Source organism: Camelina sativa, chromosome 20 (genome assembly GCF_030686135.1).
Source record: "Camelina sativa cultivar CO46 ecotype springtype chromosome 20, ASM3068613v1".
Classification (NCBI taxonomy): Eukaryota; Viridiplantae; Streptophyta; class Magnoliopsida; order Brassicales; family Brassicaceae; genus Camelina; species Camelina sativa.
In genome coordinates, this window is record NC_141899.1 from 31,334,963 (window position 1) to 31,357,430 (window position 22,468).

At 37.6% G+C, this 22,468-nt stretch overlaps 1 protein-coding gene and 1 pseudogene across 3 annotated transcripts; one reads left to right on the forward strand and one right to left on the reverse strand.

Annotated features, from left to right (window-relative positions):
• Nucleotides 1-757: 757 nt before the first annotated feature.
• LOC104771669 (uncharacterized) lies at nucleotides 758-4,240 on the reverse strand. 3 transcript variants are annotated; one of them, XM_087503395.1, is made up of 5 exons: nucleotides 3,899-4,154; nucleotides 3,330-3,425; nucleotides 3,004-3,085; nucleotides 2,717-2,886; nucleotides 758-2,627 (listed from the first exon to the last, which is right to left on the reverse strand). In XM_087503395.1, the coding sequence occupies exon 5, from the start codon at nucleotides 1,949-1,951 to the stop codon at nucleotides 986-988; it is 966 nt and encodes a 321-aa protein (XP_087359521.1). In that variant the 5' UTR covers nucleotides 1,952-2,627; nucleotides 2,717-2,886; nucleotides 3,004-3,085; nucleotides 3,330-3,425; nucleotides 3,899-4,154; the 3' UTR covers nucleotides 758-985. The 3 variants fall into 3 exon arrangements, 2 of the variants coding, with proteins under 2 accessions (XP_087359521.1, XP_019097192.1); XR_015592090.1 differs by having other exon boundaries at nucleotides 2,429-2,627; nucleotides 3,004-3,077; nucleotides 3,899-4,174; XM_019241647.2 differs by having other exon boundaries at nucleotides 3,004-3,425; nucleotides 3,899-4,240.
• Nucleotides 4,241-11,987: 7,747 nt separating this feature from the next.
• Nucleotides 11,988-19,450, forward strand: LOC147919689 (disease resistance protein LAZ5-like; annotated as a pseudogene).
• The last annotated feature ends 3,018 nt before the right edge of the window (nucleotides 19,451-22,468 follow it).

A 22,468-nucleotide genomic window follows, 5' to 3' on the forward strand; every position in this document is an offset into this window, starting at 1 on the left:
CAAAATTTGACCTGGTAATGAGGTGCACGCTCCTGCAAATGTGACTCCAGAGATGATCTGGCAGGTTTTATTACACAGAAAAATATAAGTAAAAAAACGAAGTCTAGTAAAAATGGGAAGTCTTAAGTCTCATTGTTTACCTTCAAGGACTGTCTCTGGTGTGGCATAGGCATAGTTTTCTTTCACTTCTGACACTGTAAAAACGAAGAAGGGATCTGTATCCTCCATTCTTGCTAAACAAACAATTAACCAATTAAGTCAACAAGAGGGAGCTTGAGAGAGTGAGATGCCCGTTACAAATTGTGATAGACAGCTAGCAACTGTACAAAATTAATGATCAAATACCCTAAAAGAAAATTCCCTTCGACAACTTGAGACACGGTAGGTGTTGAAACATAGTACTAGTACAGCTCTAGAAAGAGCAGATGCAACTAAATATGCAAGACTCAAAGGTCTAAATTATGAATCCAAGAGGAGAGATGGATTACATAGATCGTAAAACACTCAAAGATGACATCGCAAAGAAATCAGAAGCCAGGGTAAAAGGATTCAAATGATGGTATTCAATTTCAAATATCAGGCTATGTGAAGAATAACTAACCTAACTTTAGATGACAAGAATAACTAACCCACAATACTTGAGTCTCCGATGCAATTTTTCCTGACAAGGTAGAGTTGTTCTATCTACAACAAGTTAAGTTAGCTCTCATGCACATGAGGCAAGACTAATATAGTTAAGTAACACAGAGTTAAGAAATTGTCTAATAACAATTTTATTCCATTAATCTTTCAAAATTTGAACAAGACACTATGAAAATTACAAGGAACAGAACATCTGCAATTATCAGACTATTCCCAAGTTAATTTTAGGTATGCAAAAGCTAAACAAACGCTATAGAAAATTACAAACATTACAACTTACAATGACAAACCGCAAAAACTGTTTCTTAATCTTCTTCTTCATCATCATCCGATCCATTAACGATTAAATATCAAAGTTCTCCATCTGAATGCTGCTCTTTAAAGGCACATAGTCACCAAGATACCCACCGATATGATCATGCAACGCGGATTTATCAATCTCCTGATGATGGAAACTCTTGCAAACATAGTAAAACACACTCTGCACAAGCAAACCCACAAGATTCACAATCACTAGTATCCCAACCAAGAAACCTCCAACAACAATCTTCGTCAACAACCCGAAATCATCTCCTCCATGAACCACAACCGCACCGAAAACACCAGCGGTGACACCACAGAGAGCAAGATACACAAAAACCATCGTACACGCCGTACTAGTCCTTCCTTTAAGCAACTCATAGCTCTTCTTCATGGCAGCAATCCCGTAAATAGGCTCAAGAACAGAGACAACACTAGCTAAATGCCACCAAGCAGTCATATAAACATGAACACCCAAAAACAGAACAAAGATCACAACCATCGAGAACATAGCGAGGATCACGCTCTGTAAATCGATGGCCACGATCAAAACCACGAGGAACAACAAGAAAACAGAGTTGTACACAAGCATCAAGAGAGACACCCAGAGGAAGGTAATGAACAAACGCTTCAGAACCAGAGGAATCGCGTGCAATGTTGACGAGAAAGAAACAGGCTTTCCCGTGTAAAGCGACGCCACGGTGAATACGACGGCTGCCGTGGAGACGAGAGAGAAGGCGAAGAGGAAGATGACGTAAATGAATTGGTAAATGAGGAGAAGGGTCCATTCGTGATTGGTTTGGGATTGATCTTGGGGAGGAATTGAATCGAGCTGAGCTAAGATTGGTTGGGTGAAGAGAGAATGAGCGAGGATTGCGAAGGAGAGAGGGAAAATAAGGGTTAGGGTTATGAGGTAGAAGGTTTTTGGGGAAAATTTGGGGATCGTGGTGGACTCACGTAAAATACCTTGAATGTTGAGGAATTGAAGCTCTTCTGCAGCGAGATCCATGGATGAAATTAGGGTTTGTATAGAGAGATTGGGGAAGATTGTTAAAGGCGGTGACTTTTTTGAAGATGTGATGAAAAAAAAAAATGTTTCAGAGAGAACTCAACAGAGGAGAGAGAGAGAGAGAGAGAGAGAGAAAGGACAAGAAAAGAGAAAGGTCACTTCATGGTTTTAAAAAAGTTCCAATCTTTCCTACAAAAATAAAATATATTTATTTCTAAAATTAGAATGAAAACACGATTAGAAAAAGTTCACTAATGTCTTTTTTTGTCAACAAAAAAGTTAAATCATTATAGAGTGAATTAGCTAGAAAGCCAAATTTGGGAATGTAATAAAAAAAATAGCGAATATTAGAGCAAGTTCAATGGTAGATACTAAAAAAGATACTTAAGTATGTTTTTAATTATAATATTTGGAAATAGTGAAGTTAAAAACTTTTTTAAAAACTGTAAAATTGTATGCTCCAATGGTAGAACCTAATTTTGGGTTTTTAAAATTCTGAATTTTTTTTTTTGAAAATTAACACTCAAGTTTGAACAAGTTGATCCTTTAAACATGATTAGACAAATCTCAGTCAATGAACCACCATCCAAATGATGTTACTTCCCTGAAGACATAGCATAGAGAAGAAGCGTGTCCATCAAAGCCAACACTGATCGATAAAAGCATCATCCAAAACCTGAAATAACAGAGACAAGTAGGATTAATAGATGTAGCATCAGAAATACAAAAAACAGAGAAGATAGAGGAAAGAGACGAGTTACTAACCTGATGCTTTTCTTCTTATAGAACCTCGACTATCTGCATCAAAGAGAAACTTGCAGTTGCTAATCCCATTGATCGTTGCATTACTAATACAGTCAGAGGAAGAGTTGGAGAGCTTGCTCTAGCTCTTTCAGCAAACGCTTTCGCCATTTCTTTAAACTCAGTTGCCACTTCTGCCTCATCAGAACCAGTTAAACAAACATGGATAGTTTCACACGAGATAGAAAAATTAAAACAAGAAATAATCGTAGAATGGATGAAAAACATTTTATACCATTCAAGACACAAACCTGAACAATAAGCATAACCTCCACAGTTCTTGTAACGACATCTTCATCACTTGAAAACACGCCGGGTTTTCTCCCTTCAAAACTATAAACATCCAATCAAAAGGACCAAATCGTGTTTGAAAAGTTTCTGATGGCAAAGTCCAAAACTCAGGAAGCCAAACTTCATAATCAAGTTTATAAAAACAAAGAGATATCCCAAACGGAAAGAGAACAAGAACATGAATAAACCACATGTCCTCCAGCCTTGTGCATCAGAGGAGCCTAGACTTGGCAGACCTAATTAGAGACATATAAAAAGGATCCAACAAGGAGCACATTACACTCACAGTTTTTGGACCACAGCCTTCAGATATCAGCTTCAACCTTTCAGCTTCTGTTACGGATGGTCGAGCTATGTCTTTAGACTCTGAAATATTCACATCCTGCAACAGTAAATTTCATACCAAATGTTTTTTAGAGTGTGTTAGTTTCAAAATCATGTCTTGTAGCTAAATCCAACGGCATATACAATATTCATCATGTGAGTTGATATAAATTCTCATTCTGTTTCATCAAACCAAAGAGAATAGCAAATGAGAAACGAAATTACCAATCAGACCAAAATAATCAAAAGTTGAAACATTGAGCTTCGAAACAATGGTGATTATAAACTAGTCAAAACCCAAAAAGGAGGAAAATTTATAAAATCTCAGAAAGCAAAATATGTTGAAACTGAATAAAGCAATCAAAACCCATTGAAACACGAAACTTAATTTTTTAAACTCGATCAACATGTGAAAGAAACAAACCATAATAAAGAGCATCATCATGTGAAATTAAAACTAAAGGAGAACAAATTCAAAAACTGTTTCAGAAACAAAAAAAAAAATTCAAAATTTATAAAAAAAATTCATACCTATTGGTGAAGAGTATCCCAAAGCAGAGTAATAATGTCCATCTCTTGGCAGACCTAAGGAGGTATTCAGAAGCAGGAACGGCGGATTCCCAACCTTTTTCGATTCATCTCCTCTCTCAATTCGATGGATTCCGACTTGAGAAAAAAACACCGATTTTGGAATCGGTTCGTGAAATGAAAGAGAGAGGAAGAGAGGGAAAAACAAAAGCTTCCATCGATGTTTTTTTTTTCTTTTGTTAAATTCACGAACCAATCTGAGAAAGACGCATGTGAGATAAGAATCGATACTAACAATGCTTAATTAAGGATCGATTTTAACTTTTATTATGTATTATGATTTATTTTTATTCTTAAGCAATCCTAAAAACCCATTAAATACCACCGTTGTACATGCTCTTAGGTGAGTAACCAAAGGGCAAAGAGAAATTACAATAATACTCTCAGGTGGTTGGAGGTGGATAGCTAGAGGTGGCTGGTCGGAGGTGGCTGGCCGGAGGTGATTGGCCGGAGGTAGCTGGCCGGAGTTAGCTGGTCGGATGTGGCTGGCTGGCGGTGACTGGCCGGTGGTGGCTGGCCGGAGTTAGCTGGTCGGAGGTGACTGGCCGGAGGTGGCTGGCCGGCGGTGGCTGGCTGGAGGTGGCTGGCTGGCGGTGGCTGGTGGTGGTAGGGTTAATTTGGACATTAATATACATAATACAGAAAATATAAGGAATTGATGGTTAAAGTAGTCAAAGAGTGAATTATAGATTTTTTTTGGGGTTATTTGCCATATTCCCATCATTAAATTGTTTTACAAAAATAACAACTTGGACATATAAAATTTACGTACACTATACAAATCAAGTTTACATTTTGTTAAGGGAGATTTATAGGATTTGTCACAAATAATAAGAACCATTCGATTGAAACTATTAGTTAAAAATTAATAGACAAGATTTTCTATCACATTTTTGTTTCTATTCTTCACTTTTTTTTTTCTCTTACTCTCTTTGTAATCACTTTATTTAATTATTGGGAAAAAATAAAGTGATTACTCACTTGATTGCGATGATAGTTGCCAGACAATCAACCAGAACCGCAACTACTCAGACGACAACTATCATCGCAATCAAAAGAATTCGGGATTTGAAGTTTGAGAAGAAAAATCGCTTTAGGGGTTTAGATTTCTAAAACTCGAAATCGATTTGGGGAAAAAAGAAGAGGGCAACAATGTCTTTAGTACCCTCTAATTAACCACATGGGTTATATTTTAATCCTGGTTAATATTTTCGTCATTAGAGTTAACAGTCGTTATGTCATAAGTATGGATCTACCGTTATTAATAAAATGAAGGTTTTTAAAGACAACGGAAATTAAAACAGGTATTTTTGGGGAAATTAATAACTAGATGAATTAAACGGCCAAAGAAAATTATATGGCGTATTTTTTTGAGTTTTTTCCCTTTAATTATTATGATATAGATTTTTGATTTTGTTTTTATGATTCATTATAATTTTATTGTTTCTACAGTTTGAGATCCATTTTATTATTCAATTGTAGTTGAATATTTGTTGATTGTCATGTGGATGCTAAAATGTCTTATTATGTTGATACTATACTTATTCTATGAGTTATCCACTAAACACTAATAATGTTTTGATGAATTAGTCATTGTTAACTATCAAACAATGTTAACCTCATCATATCCCCAAAAAAACCTAAGCATGAAACCTTTCATCATATCATATCCTAAACTCTAAACCAAAAACCTCTAAGCCCTAAACCCTAAAGCCTAAATCCTAAACTATAAACATTAACCTTAGATCATAAACATAATCATAAATTTAATTTCATAGTAATTTTAACAAATGTAGCCAAATATGAAGATATTTTACTAGAAAACAAGAAATTGACCCACCCCAACCTGTAAACCCTAAACCTTAAATTAGGCCAAAATTTTGGCTACTTGCATTACATTCTTTATAAATTTCCAAATTCATTGATGTTGTTCGCGATTATGTACATGGTTAACATGCATAGATGGATACTTATTTTTGGATGACCTGATAAAAACAATATGAATACCTAATTAATCAAACAACTTGTGGTTTGGTAAAGTAGTCATGGTTAACTATCAATCGATTTTAATCTTTCATATCCATAAAATCAAGTCCATATGGATGAATTATACACGTCCACTAAAAACTACTTGTGTTTTGGTGAAGTAGTCATGGTTAACTATCAAACAATTTTAAACTCATCATATCCCCTAACATCTAAGCATGAAGCCGGTCATTATATCATATACTAAACCTCAAACCCTAAACCTTAAACCCTGAACCCTAAACCTTAAACCCTGAACCCTAAACCCTAAACCTTAAATCCTAAACCCTAAATCATAAATCCTAAAATTTATACCTTAACCTTATATCATAAACCATAATCATAAATTTAATTTCATAGCAATTTTAACAAATATAGCCAAATCTGAAGATTTTTTTATAGAAAACATGAAATTGACCTGTCCCAACCAAATCCTAAACCTTAAATTATGCCAATTTTTTTATTTCTTGCATTACATTCTTTATAAATTTCCAAATTCATTGATGTTGTTTACTATTATGTGGATGGTTAACATGCATAGATGGATACTTATTTTTGGATGATCATAGAAAAAAACATATGAATAAGCTCATTACATGAACCCATGCTTGAACCATCGTCATCTTTGTTTTCAAGAAGTTATGCTCTAGGCCTTTAGCTAATCATTCCCAGTTAGATATCCCTCTTCATAAAAACATTGTAACTTGTTGCAGAATCGTAAAGCTACCAGCATGAAGCAAGTCACCATACCTGCATTTGCAATAATACTACATTTAACTGCTACCAACTCTTGTCAAAGAAAAACTGACCAATGCTCAAATTCAATTATCAACTTGCCTTTGATAAGATTGAAATTGTGACACCCCAGTTTCATAGATTTGCGGAGAGGTTTTACAAAAATTGATTTGGCCACCTATATCACCAAAGTGCATTTATCTATTCAGTTAAGGGCCCTGAGAGAACTCCAGAGTTAAGCGCGCTTGAGCTGGAGTAGTCTCATGATGGGTGACCTTCCGGGAAGTCACTGTCGGAACTGTGCAATTGAGGACAAAACAAAGAGAAAGATCATGCGCTTATTTGTAGGGACGGTAACAAGTCTTTAAAACCTCCCGAACATAGCAAACCGGCCGTCAGATATTGATGGGCTCACAGGCCTAGTGAGAGCACGTAAAGCCCATTAAGGAAGGTGAGTCCATGGACTAGGATTGGACATGGAGCCTACTAAGAGGTGGCGGTCGAGGCGTTACCGAAATGTTTACTAGTGAAAATTACATATCCAAATGGTGTAAATCAAATGATATATCTCAAAAGAGACCATCTCCCTACCAGTCCAGAACTGTGAAGCATTGAATCATAAAATGAGCTTTGAAACCCTCAAATAAATTTTTCAAAATTGCATAATACAGCTGATACAAAATATTTTATCCAAGAGATTAAAATCTTAAAACCCATACTTTAGTAGGAAATGATTAATGGTTGATAAGCAGTAGTTAGATGGGACTAGCGAATTGAAGAACCAGACAAAAAAAAAACAATTGAGTAGATTGACTTAATTTTATATGCATATGCAATTTTGATTTATTTTTTTCCTTTTTTTTATAATTAAAACCATAGTATGGTATGAAATGAGAGTCTATTTTATGTATTATAAAAACACATACATAAATATATTTTAATTATGTTTTGTTTATATATTTTATATGTTTTGTTTATTTTTTGTTAATATCTATTCAACATTTCAAAAACCCAAAAAATAACATATATATATATATATATAAATATTACTTTTAACATTTTTTAATAACAAATGCCATTTTTTTATTCACCCTAAGTCTATATGAACCTAAGCATGACACTAATAAAAATAATTTAAAATAAACCAAATACTAACCAACCATAAAGCAAAGAGATTGGATTATATTTCTATGAGAACAACATACACCTTGATTGAAGAAACTTATTATTAACATACAGCTGGTTAATGTCTAAAATTTGTGCATTGGAGAGGGTTGTGTGTTGGAGGGGAGATAGATTTGTACGGTTCGATCCCACTGTAACGCATATTCCCACTCGACTTACCATTTCTAGAGAGATTTATATATTGACTCATCTTACACTGTATAGATTCGCTTTACTTTCTTCATATTCCTTCGACATATTGGACAACTCCCACCCAGGCCCGGCTCATACCCATGGCGAGAGGGCGGTGGCCATGGGACAATTTTTTTTTTTCAAAAAACCTTAAGCAAATGGGGTCCAAAAAAATAGAAAAAAACAATTTATGTTGTTAAGAGTCTAAAAAAATTATATGCCTAGGGACCAAAAAATTGTTGAGACGGGGCTGCTCCCACCAGATTCTGCCATCCTACAAATTCATTAGGTTTAATAGTCAGATCAATCCCAATACAGTAAACTTACTAAGCAAATACCGTTTTTCAATCAAGTAGTTTTGATATGTCTAGTTGTATACTATCAATTGTTCTTGGACAAAAGAAAATCTTACTTTGTTCCGCATTCATAACAGGAGACACAATGGCCACATGGGAAGAAAATGCATTCTCTTGGAGCATTAAAACAAATGGCACAGAGGCGTCTAGTTTGGTTACTTTTTCACCCACATGTCCTATATTATCTTCTAAAGAGCATCAACATTTGCAAAAGGCTCATTACATGAACCCATTCTTGAACCATTGCCATCTTTGTTTTCAAGTAGATATGCTCTAGCTAACCATTCCCCGTTAGATATCCCTCTTTATAAAAGCATTGTAACTTGTTGCAGAATCGTAAAGCTACCAGCATGAAGCAAGTAACTATACCTGCATTTGCAATAATACTACATTTAACTACTTCCAATTCTTGTCAAAGAAAATTCATTATCAACTTGACTTTGATAAGATTAAAATGATTACAAGTGAAAATTACATATCGAAATGGTGTAATCAAATGATAGATCTAAAAAGAGACCATTTCCCTACCAGTCCATAATTGTGAAGCATAGAATCATAAAATGAGTTTTGAAACCCTCAAATAAATTTTTCATAATTGCATAATACAGCTAATACAAAATATGTTATTCAAGAGATTAAAATCTTAAAACCCATACTTTAGTAGGAAATGATTAATGGTTGATAAGCAGTAGTTAGATAGGACTAGCAAACTGAAGAACCAAACAAAAAAAACAATTGAGTAGATTCACTTAATTTTATATGTATATGCAATTTTTTTTGTTCCTTTATTTTTTGTAATAGCCGAAAAAACCATAGTATGGTATGATATGATAGTATGATATGATATGATAGTCTGTTTTATATGTTATAAAAAACGTACATAAATTTATTTTAATTATGTTTTCTTCATATTTTTCATATGTTTTGCTTATTTTTTGTTAGTATCTGTTCAACTTTTCAAAGAACAAAAAAATGACTAATTTGTTGCCATATATAAAAAATTACACGTATAGTTTATATTGTGACAACCCGTCCCGCGGAACCCACTAGCCCTCCGCTAGCTGCCCCAACGGACCGTCCGTGGACCCTGCTAGTAGATCAATTGGTGACAGCTTGTCCTGTGGGAAGGTTGTTAAAGGGTGAGGACCAGGGTTCGAGGAACGCCTGGCGCACCAATAATCTACTGGTGGATTGGGATATCCACAGTGATGGGTTAGGATCGATGCCCTGCAGGGCCATCTTGGGGTCCGTTGGACGGCTAGCGGTGGGCTAGTGGGGTCCACGGACGGTTTGTTGGGGCAGCTAGCGGTGGGTTAGTGGGGTCCGCGGGACGGGTTGTCACAAGCACCCTCTGCTGCAACCCTCACACCCGGGGCAACACCGTGACCGACACCAGGCCCATCCGCCCTGCCGCCACCCAAACCAGCCTGGTCTCCAGACACACTAGGATGACCCTGTGACTCCGCTACCTTTTCACTGGCCATGCTCTGGTTCACACTCACACTGGCCTCGGGAACCTGACCTCGCCTCCGACCACGACCACGACCACGACCACGACCACGACCACGACCATGACCACGACCACGCCCGCGACCAACAGCACCCTCTCTAGCCATCTGCACTACCAAGAACAGAAGGCTAAGCACACAATTCAAAACCGCACATAAAGTACACATCTTACCGTGGAATCTCATTGAAGGCTCGAAGAGAATGATACTAGGAATCCATACCACAAACAAATTGACTAACTACGCATATTCAATTTCATCACACAACATCATGCATCCAGCAACAGGAAAACACTTCAACCAATTAAATTCCTAAACCGCCCTAAACCATTCACTTAACCATCCTAGAACCGTATGGGCTCTGATACCAAAATGAAACAACCCAACCTTTTTTTTTAAATAATTAAATACAATATATAATTAAGCATCCCATACTACTTAATTAAACAAACCAACCCACACACACAAACCAACCAATGATAAACTGACATCCGATAACATGCACAGCGGAAACATAACAATAATACAAAACCAACACAATAACATTTCTAACCTTTCTATCCAGCAACCTAACATGGTACTAACCAAGGTTCCAACAACATAAACAATAAATCCAAAACACACAAACGAGACCCTAGATCATCCTCCTTCTCATCGCCATGATTCCACGATCACACTTTGCCTATACCTGCACACCACAAACAACAATTGAGATGCGTAAGTATTATCATAAATACTTAGTGAGGCCGTCCTCCCATCTACTAGGTTATACACACAAGCATATGAGACTCTCATGTTTAAGCAAGCAAACAAAACACAAGCAATACATCAAACCAGGAAATCAAGTCTCGGTTGAGACTGGTGTCGACCGATGCTACAAGAGAGTGTCGACCGATGCTCCACCAAATGGTGTCGACCGATGCCACTAGAGTGTCGATCGATGCCTCTTCTGCAGACATGATCTGCGCAACCCAAACGCCGAACTTCCGTTTCAATCCACCTCGAAACCGTCTCAAACTCACCCAAATACCTCGGGAATCTCTGGTAAACACGAAAACAACGAACCTAAGCAAGCAAACACCACAAACAACAAAGAAAACACCCAAACAAAAGAGATGTCATGCTTAGATCAACCATGGTCAAGCACTCACCTCAAATACAGGAAGATTGGATTGAGAAATCGATGGAAACAACACCTCCAGGAGCTTCTCCTCCGTTCCCAGCAACAGCTATCTCTTCTATAGCCACAGATCTCTGCAAAACACCAAGAACAAGCCCAGAAACTCACAGGAAATGTTTTCTCTCATTTTTCTCTCTTTTCTCACTCAACGGCGACAACAAAACTCTCCCAAAACCCTTAATTTGTCGTTTAGTCACTTATAAATACGATTTTGGGGATTCTAATTGAACCAAACCAAACCAAACAACAATTAAAACAAACCCGACCAAACCGAAACACATGGTGTCGATCGATACACCAAGGGTGTCGATCGACACCCACACCAAAACCACAATATTTGGTTCTCGGATGTTACATATATTTACATAGAATTTAATGTAAACTATACTCAATGTATCAAACAATTAAATAACTTATATATATAGTATACATATATATATATATATATATTACTTTTAACATTTTTTAATTACAAATGCCATTTTTTTAATTTGTCCTAAGCCTATATGAACGTAAGGAGGACAGTGATAAAAACAATATAAAATAAATCAAATACTAGCCAACCTTAAAGCAAAGGGATTGGATTCTATTTCTATGAGAACAACATACAGCTTGTTTGAAGTAATTTATTATTAACATAGAGCTAATTAATATCTGAAATTTGCGCATTGGAGAGGGTTATGTGTGTCGGGATACAAACCAAGTCCCACATCTGAAGATTAAAGAGATTATCATTAATATATAAAGGGTTAGGGTCAATCTACTAATTGCCAATTGGTTTTTAGTTAGAAACCCATGATAAGCCCAAACTTAACATGGTATCAGAGCCCAAGGTTAAAAATTCTGGTGGACCTAGAAAAGTGGATACAGATATGCCTCTTGTTAACCCGAGTAATGGAGGCCCAAGAAGGGGTTTATTATCGATCCAATTGGCATCGGTTCGAGATGGAGTTATCATCTCTAGGAGGCGTGTTAATATCCCACATGTGGTCTTTGGTTTGAAGGGGAGATTGTTGGGATACACACCAAGTCCCACATCTGAAGTTTAAAGAGATTATCATTAATATATAAAGGGTTAGGTCAATCTACTAATTGCCAATTGTTTTTTAGTTAGAAACCCATGATAAGCCCAAACTTAACAATGTGTTGGAGGGGAGATAGATTTGTACCGTTCAATCCCACTTGACAATCCAAATATTGTGAAATGGGAGAGCGCTCTGCAGTCTGTTCCAAGCAAGATAGGCTTGGAATTGAAGAATTTTAGGTAGAAAAATTGTTTGACTATCTCATTTTGACATGTTTTTCATCCTAGAGCATATCTCATTTTGACATGTTTCACTGATTTTTCCTTAATTCGTATAGCAGGAACGAGAGGGAACTCGTTGACATGATCGTTGACTCGATCAAAAGAGCACTTGCCCTAAATCCACCGGCAAGCATAGTAGCAGACGGGATCTGAAAAGACTCGGGGGCAAAGACTGTAGACACATTTTTGCTTGGCTCGTATGAGTTTCCATGTTCTTCGATCAACGACGACCACGGTATCAATCCGCCTCAGCACCAAGCCACAATTCCACCCCTTTCTGAAACGCCGTACGTCCGTATTTTTTAGGTAACTGTATCGGTTTGTTCTCTGAAAAGACCAAAATACCCCTCCTTCCTTTGAGGTTTACTTGGGCCTTTTCTGGGCCGCGCTTTTTATTGGGGTGAGGATCTACCCCTAGCACTTCAGTACCCCACTATGGAATAAAACAAAAGCCTTAAGGATTTGGAAGAAAAGATACATTTTGATTGTGCCAAAACTAAAATTGTTGGAATCGTTGGGATGCCTGGGATTGGTAAAACCAGTCTTGCGGAAGCGTTGTATAGAAAGTGGGAACACAAGTTTGAGAGGAGCTTGTTTTTCCTAGATGTCAGTAAGATGGCGAATGAACACGGTTTGTATTGGCTACATAAAAGATTAAATCAACAGCTGTTGAAGGATATTCATCCCAACATAGGATTAATTACAGAGAAACCTGAGTTTTGTAAGGATACTCCTCTCCAAAAGATTTTTTTTGTTGTTATATATGACGTTAGTGGCAAGAGACAGATCAGATCTCTTTTTGGTAATTGCGATTGGATTAGAAAAGGAAGCAAGATTGTTACTGCATCAAGTGATGAGTCACTGCTCAAGGAACTGGTTGACGATACTTATGTAGTCCCGAGACTGAACAGCAGAAGCAGTTTACTTTTGTTTACCAATCACGCCTTTGGTTTGGTGGATCATGCCGAGGGAAATTTCGTAAAGCTGTACAGACACTTTCTGAATTATGCCAACGGCAACCCACTAGCCCTTAGAGCTTTTGGTGTTGACCTTCATGGGAAAGGCGAGGCTTATTGGGAACAGAGGATTGGAACACTGGCACAAATTTCTAATAAGATGATCCAATATGTCTTGAGAAAAAGATATGATGAGCTCACAGCGAAGCAGCAAGAGGCTTTTCTTAACGTTGCATGTTTCTTTTAATCAGAGAATGCAAGTTATGTAAGATGCCTGGTAAATTCATGTGATTCTGAGTCTTCTACGGTTTGCGATGAAATAAGAGATCTCCAAGACAAGTTTCTCGTTAATATAGTTGAGATGCATGATATATCATGCACATTCGCCAAGGAACTTGCTTCACAAGCATTGACTGAAAATACAGGGGTTCATCTCAGGCTTTGGAACTATCAAGATATCATCCGTTTGCTGAAGAATAAATTGGTGAGATTATTTAAACATATTCGAGCTTAAATACAGGGGTTCATCTCAGGCTTCACAAGCATGTGTTAGTTGTGCTAAATTTCCAGCTTCTGGAGTGATGGACAAGTACTCTAGAATTTCAATTGCTATCCATTTTTTTCGTGTGGTTTTGTTTACAGTACGTTTCTCATCAATTGGTTGTAGGAAATGGAAAATGTCAGAGGTATTTTCTTAGACATGTCTGAAGTTCCGGAGGAAATAATATTTGCTAACATCTTTAGCAATATGTGCAATCTTCGATATCTCAAAACATACAATTCCGCCAGCCCTAAGGAAGGCGAAGGCATTTTCAAATTTGACATGGTTAAGGAGATTCATTTACCATTAGATAAGGTATGTTATCTCCACTGGATGAAATATCCATTTGAGCAACTTCCATCAGACTTCAACCCAGAGAATCTTGTTGATCTTGAACTGCCTTGTAGCTCCATTAAGAAAGTTTGGGAGGGTGTTAAGGTGTGTCTCACTGTACTCCACAATTCATCTGTTTCATATGAATCAAACATCAAATTTTAGGGTTATATTCTTCTTCTTCTTCTTTACAGGGTACCCAAAAACTAAAGTGGGCCAATCTCAGCTATTCGAGTAAGTTGACTAATCTTTCAGTGTTGTCAAATGCTAAAAATCTTGAAGGTTGCACAAGTTTGCATGAACTGCCCCAAGAGATGGAGAACATGAAAAGTCTTGTCTTCCTGAACATGAGAGGTTGTAAGAGTCTAACATTTCTTCAGAGGATGAAACTGAGCTCTCTAAAAACTCTGATACTCAGTGACTGCTCAAAACTTCACGAGTTTGAGGTGATTTCGGAAAATTTGGAAGCATTATATTTAGATGGAACTGCAGTGAAGGGACTTCCGCCAGCCACCGGGGATCTGATGAGACTTACCATATTGAATATGAAAGGCTGTACAGAACTGGAGAGTCTTCCCGAATGTCTTGGAAAACAGAAAGCTCTTGAAGAACTCATACTCTCTGGCTGTTCAAAGCTCGAGAGTGTTCCAGAGGACGTAGCAAACATGAAACATTTACGGATCTGATTGCTTGATGGCACAAGAATCAAAGAGATCCCAAAGATATACTCGTTGCAGCGTTTATGCTTAAGTAGAAATATTGAAATGGTCCATCTGCACGGTAACCTCAGTCAATTTTATCATCTGAAATGGCTTGTCTTGAAGAAGTGCAAGAATCTCAGATATCTTCCAACGCTTCCACCATATCTTGAGTACCTAAATGCATATGGCTGTGAAAAACTAGAAACAGTTGTGAATCCTCTGGTCCTTCGAATGATGACTGGGCAGATCCGTTCCACTTTCTTTTTCACTAATTGAAACAATCTGTTTCATCCTTCGCGAAATGGAAATGCCAGCGACTTGCACTTGAATGCTACGATAAGGTATCTTCATCTCTCTCTCTCGCTCTCTGTCAAGCAAACATAATTTTGGAAAAGGGTTTCTTATTTATTATTATTGGCCATAAGGCTCTATATATACACAAAGATATATCCTGATATATGCAAATCTTCCTAAATATATGCAATCAAATCACATATTAAGTGATTAATATACTTCTCCTTGATTCCCAAGGTAATAGATATGATTTGGTACAATCATCTATCTTACAATATCATAACACTCTCAATGTTTCTCCCTTTAGTTCGTTTTTTTTTTCCTCACTCATCGCTGTTGTTGTGCAATTTTCATTTATAGGGAATAGTGTCAAGAGCTTTGTTCAACACTTGCTATCCTGGATTTGAAGTCCCTTCGTGGTTCCATCACCAAGCAGTTGGATCAGTCTTAGAGCCAAGACTAGAACCACATTGGTGTAACAATAGGCTTTCTGGGATAGCTCTCTGCGCAGTTGTCTCATTCCATGAGAACCAAGATCCGATCATCGACAGTAGTTTCTCAGTAAAATGCTCACTGCAGTTTGAAAACGAAGATGGGTCTCGTATCCGCTTTGATTGTGATGTCGGAAGTTTGACCGAACCAGAAAAGATTGAGGCAGATCATATTTTTATCGGCTATGTCAGTTGCTCACACATTACACAACGTTTGGAAGATCACTACTCTGGTAACTCTATACCTACAAAGGCTTCTCTGGAGTTCTACTTGACTGATGCCTGTAAAAGTGAAATGGTGGATTGTGGGTTCCGTTTGATGAACGCCGAACCAAAGAACGTCTCTGTCGAAGTGAATGGACGTGAAACCACTTCGGTAAAAGGTCCTGGTTTAGATTATCGTTCTATCATAATTGTGTCAGTCTGCACAGTGATCATTTTTTATGCTTTACTGGTTTGTAGTCTTACTGATTACAAAAAAAAAACATTAATAAAACTCCTCTTTGATTCATTTTATTCACGTAAGATATTTCAGGATATTGAGTCTTCTTCAGACCATGTTAATCGGCTAAGCAAGCGTGAAAGGCAATGTGGTTTGATCTTTCTCCAAGAGGTTCCCCAAGTCAAATAGATGCTTGGAACTTACCTAAAATGAAAATATATACAACGACAAAAAATTGTCTTTCGATGTATATATATTTTCTTATCTTGGTCAATTGAGGTATCCATACTGTTCGCCTATTATTACGTTACTACTAATCCCCGTGCTAGAGCACGGATTGAATTTTTTTATTTATATCATAATTTTAGAATAAAATACGATTCCAAATATCACGATTAATGTTAGATTAGGACCTGAAATTTTTTTAAAATCAATCATATAAATTATATTTTATTCTAAAATTATGATATAATAAAAGGAATTTCAACCCGTGCTCTAACCCGGTCCTAATCTAGCATTAAGGTTTAATTTTTAATTTCTGAATATGATCCCGAAGATCACGATTAATCTTGTTAAATTAGCGAGATTTGATTCTTTTTTATGATTAAGAGTATATTTTTATCCCTTAATAACTTTTTTATTGATGTGGTTTATCAATAAAATCTGTAGAAAATAAATTGGTGATATTGTGATTCTAGATATTTGAAACTATATACGTGATCTTCCGAAAATAAAGTTTGGAATATCCATGAACTATCAATTTGGAATAACCCATTTAAAATTTTCTGTTTGTTGTAAAACACTTGGTGGACTCTATCCAACCGGCCCATTATCAGTTCGTCCGTGCGCAGCCTCTCGACCATACTTGGTCGAGAGCCTTCGGCCCGTTAGTCGAAGCCCATCGGCGATAGCATTAGTATGTCGGTTTTACCTTAGGACTTGTAACACTATATATACATGTTGTAACCTCAATTCCTATCAATAATAACCTAAGAGATTTACTCCCTAAACTCTCTAATTTACAACACGTTATCAGCACGATAGCCTCTATCCCTAAACCCTAAAGCAGCCGCCTATTCTCCCTTACCCTAAAACCCTAAACCGACTTCCTGTTCTTACTTCCATCCGAGATCAAATCCTTCCTGTTCGAAGATCCTCTTGTTCACAAGCAACCCTTAGCTTGTGATCAAAGTCTCTCCCCAGCTTGGTCGAGGTTTACTGTTAGCGGTTCGTCGATCGGGGGTGAGTACGAGAAGCTGTTCGCGGGAAGCAAGGAGCTGTTCGTGGGGAAGTTGTTCGTGGTTCGTGGTCAAGAGATATCTGAGGTCTTTAGCTCCCAGATCAATTCCAGTCAGAATCCTTGTGGTGTTAAGGTAAACAAAATTCAAACTTCTTAAAACCACATAATTGAATCTGGATCTAAAAGCTATTGAACCCTAAAATATCCAAGTAAACTAACAAACAAATTTAAGATCTATAATCCTATAAACTTTAAAATCTATTCACATAGGATTGTTAGATTGTTTGTTAAATTGCACCAAATTATATCAAGCTTTAAAATTGTTGATTGACTGCTTGATTGTTGCATAAGAACCTAGAACTGTTTTAGATTCATAAGGATCAGATTATTACAGATTGTTCTAGGAAATTAAAACTTGGATCATTCATGCATAACAATTAAAATCGGACCATGCTTAGGTTGTTATAAAATCGATTGCATGAATTATATTTTAGGATTGTTTAAACTGTTCTTGAGAAATTCAAGAAGAAAATTCCCTAGATCCTAAATTCATAAACTCGAAAATTTTAGAGTTGTTCTAGGATAATTTCCAAATTAAAATTATAGTAATTATCCTAAATTAATCCGATTAAATAAAACTTTCGCTAAGTTTCTATAAATTAAAACTTTAAATCGGAAATTAAAATATTAGTTAGGATAAGTTCCTAATTAAATAGTAATTATCCAAATTCCTTAAAATCAAAAATATTTAATCCTAAATCAAATAGGAAATTATAAGATAAGGAAATCCTATTTAGGAATAAGGAAATTGTTGCATGCATATAGCTATTTAGTTTTGTTGTCTTGCATGCATGAATTTAAACCGAAAAAACTATAAGAGGCAAGGCATGGTTCGGTCTCAAATACCGCATGACCTAAGGCATGGTTCGGTCTCAAATACCGCATGACCTGAAAATTATTTGTTGCATGGTTCGGTCTCAAATACCGCATGCTAACTGTCGGTTGTCTATATTTATGCAGATGGCTAATCTCAAGAGCCTAGACTACCCTATCTTGCAAGCTTCCGGAAAGAATTACTTGCAATGGGCTAATGACACCGAAATCTACTTGTCATCGAATGGCCTGAAAGGGTGCATCGATGAGGATATTGAGTCTACGGACAGGAATAAGAGTAAGTGTCTCCAGCACATACATCATCACACTGCTGAGAGTATCAAAAGCCAGTACCTCTTCCTAAGAGATCCTCTTGCCCTTTGGACACAGCTTAAACGCCGTTATGGGCACCAAAAGACGATGCTCCTTCCAAAGGCAGAGTTTGATTGGAAGAGCCTAAGGATCCAGGATTACAAATCCGTGGAAGAGTATAACTCTGAGCTCTTTAGGATTGTCTCACTCCTTAGGCTGTGTGGGAAAGAGGTGACTGAGCAGGAGCTGATTGAGAAGACATTGTCTACCTTCAGCCCTAATAACAGAGTACTCCAGCAACAATAGCGGCACCAAAAGCTTGCTGACTATGGGGAACTCATTCAGTGTTTACTGCTCGCTGAGCAGAACGATGAGTTGTTGATGATGAACAGTGCTATGCGACCTCCTGGTACAGCCCCATTACCAGAAGCAAATAAGGTCGACTTGGGAAAGAAAGCTGTAGCAGAGTCTAATGAGCCTAAGGAGCCTAGTGAGATCAATTACGTCCACAGAGATAGACACTATGGCCATGGTGGCCGTGGTGGCAGGGGACGTAGTGGTCGAGGGGGCCAGGCTGGTCGAGGAGGCCGCAGACGTGGTGGTAAGGGCCGTGGGTCCTTTAAGCCAAACTCCAAGGCCAAATCGACTTGCCACCGATGTGGTATGTCAAACCACTGGGCCAAGAACTGCAGAACTCCCAAACACCTCATTGATGCATATCAAGAATCTCTTAAGAAAAATCCAGAAGCAAACTATGTACACATCGATGATGAAGGAGACTTCGATCATGAGAATGATGACTTGCTAGGATATGAGTCCTCCGACTGCCTCAAAGATGTTGAATGAATTTCGAATTTGTTTTGGTTTATTTTCTATGCTTTATGATTTAATTTGCTTTTAATGTAATGGATAATTGCTTTGAATTAAATTCAATAGATTTTATTTTATAAACTATTCTATTAAAATCCGAAATTCTTGTCCTATTTATAGACATGGCCGAGGACATGAGTGAATTAGTAGTGGATAGTGGCTCCAGCCACACCATACTAAAAGATAAGAGATATTTCATAAATCTTATAATGAAAAGTGCAAATGTTAATACAATTGCGGGTATAGCAAATCTTATAGAAGGCTACGGCCAAGCACACATATTGTTGCCTAACGGAACTCATATTGAGTTATGTGATGCTTTATACTCACCCAGCTCTAAGAGAAGCTTATTGAGCTTTAAAGACATAAGGTCAAATGGTTATCATATTGAAACCAAGGGTGAAGGATCTAAAGAGTTCCTCTACATTACAGAAAATGTGAAAGGACAAAAGAAGATCCTAGAGACTATACCTGCCTTAGCCTCTGGTCTATACCATGCTAAGATTAACATGATAGAAGCCAACTTTGCTAAGCACAAAATATACAAAGAAAGTTTCACTTTATGGCATGACCGGCTTGGCCATCCGGGAACTAACATGATGCGTAAATTGATAAAGAGTTCAAAAGGGCACAACCTTAAAGAAAGAAAAGTTCTCCCTAAGAATCTCACATGTGTGGCATGTGCACAAGGGAAACTTATTGTAAGACCTTCACCAGTAAAAGTCACAAGAGAGACTTTACATTTTCTGGAAAGGATACAAGGTGACATATGTGGGCCGATACACCCACCTAGTGGGACATTTCGATATTTCATGGTGATGATAGATGCATCAACCAGATGGTCCCACGTATGCTTGTTATCCACGAGAAACTTAGCATTTGCTAAGCTCTTAGCTCAAATCATTCGATTAAGAGCACATTTTCCAGACTTTCCACTTAAGACTATACGTCTAGATAATGCTGGTGAATTTACATCCCAAGCGTTTAATGATTACTGTATGTCCATGGGGGTGAGTGTGGAACATCCTGTGGCACATGTACATACACAAAACGGATTAGCTGAATCCTTCATTAAACGAATACAATTGATAGCTCGACCATTGTTAATGCGATCGAAGCTTCCTGTGTCGGCTTGGGGACACGCGGTCTTACACGCAGCAGAACTCATACGCATCAGGCCATCTAGTGAACACAAATATTCCCCATCCCAACTCCTATCGGGTCAAGAGCCAGACTTATCCCATCTTAAGACATTTGGTTGTGCCGTTTATATACCAATTGCTCCACCACAGAGAACAAAGATGGGACCACAGAGGAGAATGGGAATATATGTGGGGTATGAGTCTCCCACCATAATAAGGTATCTCGAGCCACTGACAGGAGACCTGTTCAAGGCCAGATACGCGGACTGTCAATTTATTGAGTCCGAATTCTCTATGCTAGGTGGGGAGACCAGCAAGCTGAGCAAAGAATTGACATGGAATCAAACATCCTTAGAATGGCAAGATCCTCGAACTATAGCATGTGATGCAGAAGTTCAGAAGATTATACATCTTCAACAGCTAGCTAATCAATTGCCAGATTCCTTTGCTGACCCGAAAAGAGTAACAAAATCGTACATACCAGCTTGCAATGCACCAGTACGTATTGATGTTCACAAGGAACACAATAATCAAGTTGCTACAGAGTCTATGCCACGTTTGAAACGGGGTAGACCATTAGGTTCCAAAGATAAGAATCCTCGGAAAACAAAGAGTGCAAAACAGACCGAGGCTAAGGGAATTATAGAAAAGCCAGAAGTTGTCACGGAAACTCCTACGGCACCAAATGAGGCTCAGGACGCTGAACCTCAAGAGCCTGAAGGAGTTGACAACAATGAGATCTCGATAAACTATATAATGTCTGGAATACAATGGAACCGAAAAGATGTCGACATTGATGATATATTTGCATACAAGGTAGCACTTGAAATAAATGAGGATCATGAGCCCACATCTATACTAGAGTGTACACAAAGCAAAGATTGGCTTAAATGGAAAGAAGCCATTGATGTGGAGCTAAACTCTTTAAAGAAGAGAAGTGTGTTTGGTCCGACCTTAAGGATAACACCAGAAATTAAACCAGTTGGACACAAATGGGTCTTTGTAAGAAAGAGAAATGAGAGAAACGAGATTGTCAGATACAAGGCAAGGCTCGTAGCACAAGGATTCTCTCAAAGACCTGGCATAGATTATGAGGAGACATACTCCCCTGTGATGGATGCAACGACTTTTAGATATCTAATAAGTCTGGCCATAAGAGAAAGTTTAGATTTGCGGTTAATGGATGTTGTAACTGCATATCTATACGGTCCACTGGATAATAAAATTTATATGAGATTACCAGAGGGTATAGAACTCAAAGATAAGCAGGGTTCTAGAGACCAATACTGCATAAGGCTAGACAAATCGCTTTATGGACTGAGACAGAGTGGTCGAATGTGGTATAACCGGCTAAGTGAATATTTAGCCAAGGAAGGTTATAGGAATGACCCGATCAGTCCTTGTATATTCATAAAGAAATTCGCGAATAAGGGATTTGTGATAATAGCAGTATATGTGGATGATTTAAACATCCTTGGAACCTTTGGGGAAATTGCCCAAACAGTAGGATATCTCAAGAAAGAGTTTGAGATGAAAGACCTAGGCAAGACAAAATTCTGTTTGGGGTTGCAGCTTGAGTACATAAACAATGGGATCCTTGTGCATCAAAAGGCATACATAGAAAAGGTACTCAAGAGATTTAATATGGAGCAAGCTCACTCATTGACTAGCCCAATGGTTGTGAGAAGTGTAGAAGTGGATAAAGATCCATTTGCTCCTAAGAAGGACAATGAAGAAATTCTTGGTCCTGAAATGCCTTACCTCAGTGCTATAGGAGCATTAATGTTCTTGGCTAGCCACACTAGACCTGACATATGCTTCGCAATAAACCTTCTGGCAAGATACATTTCTT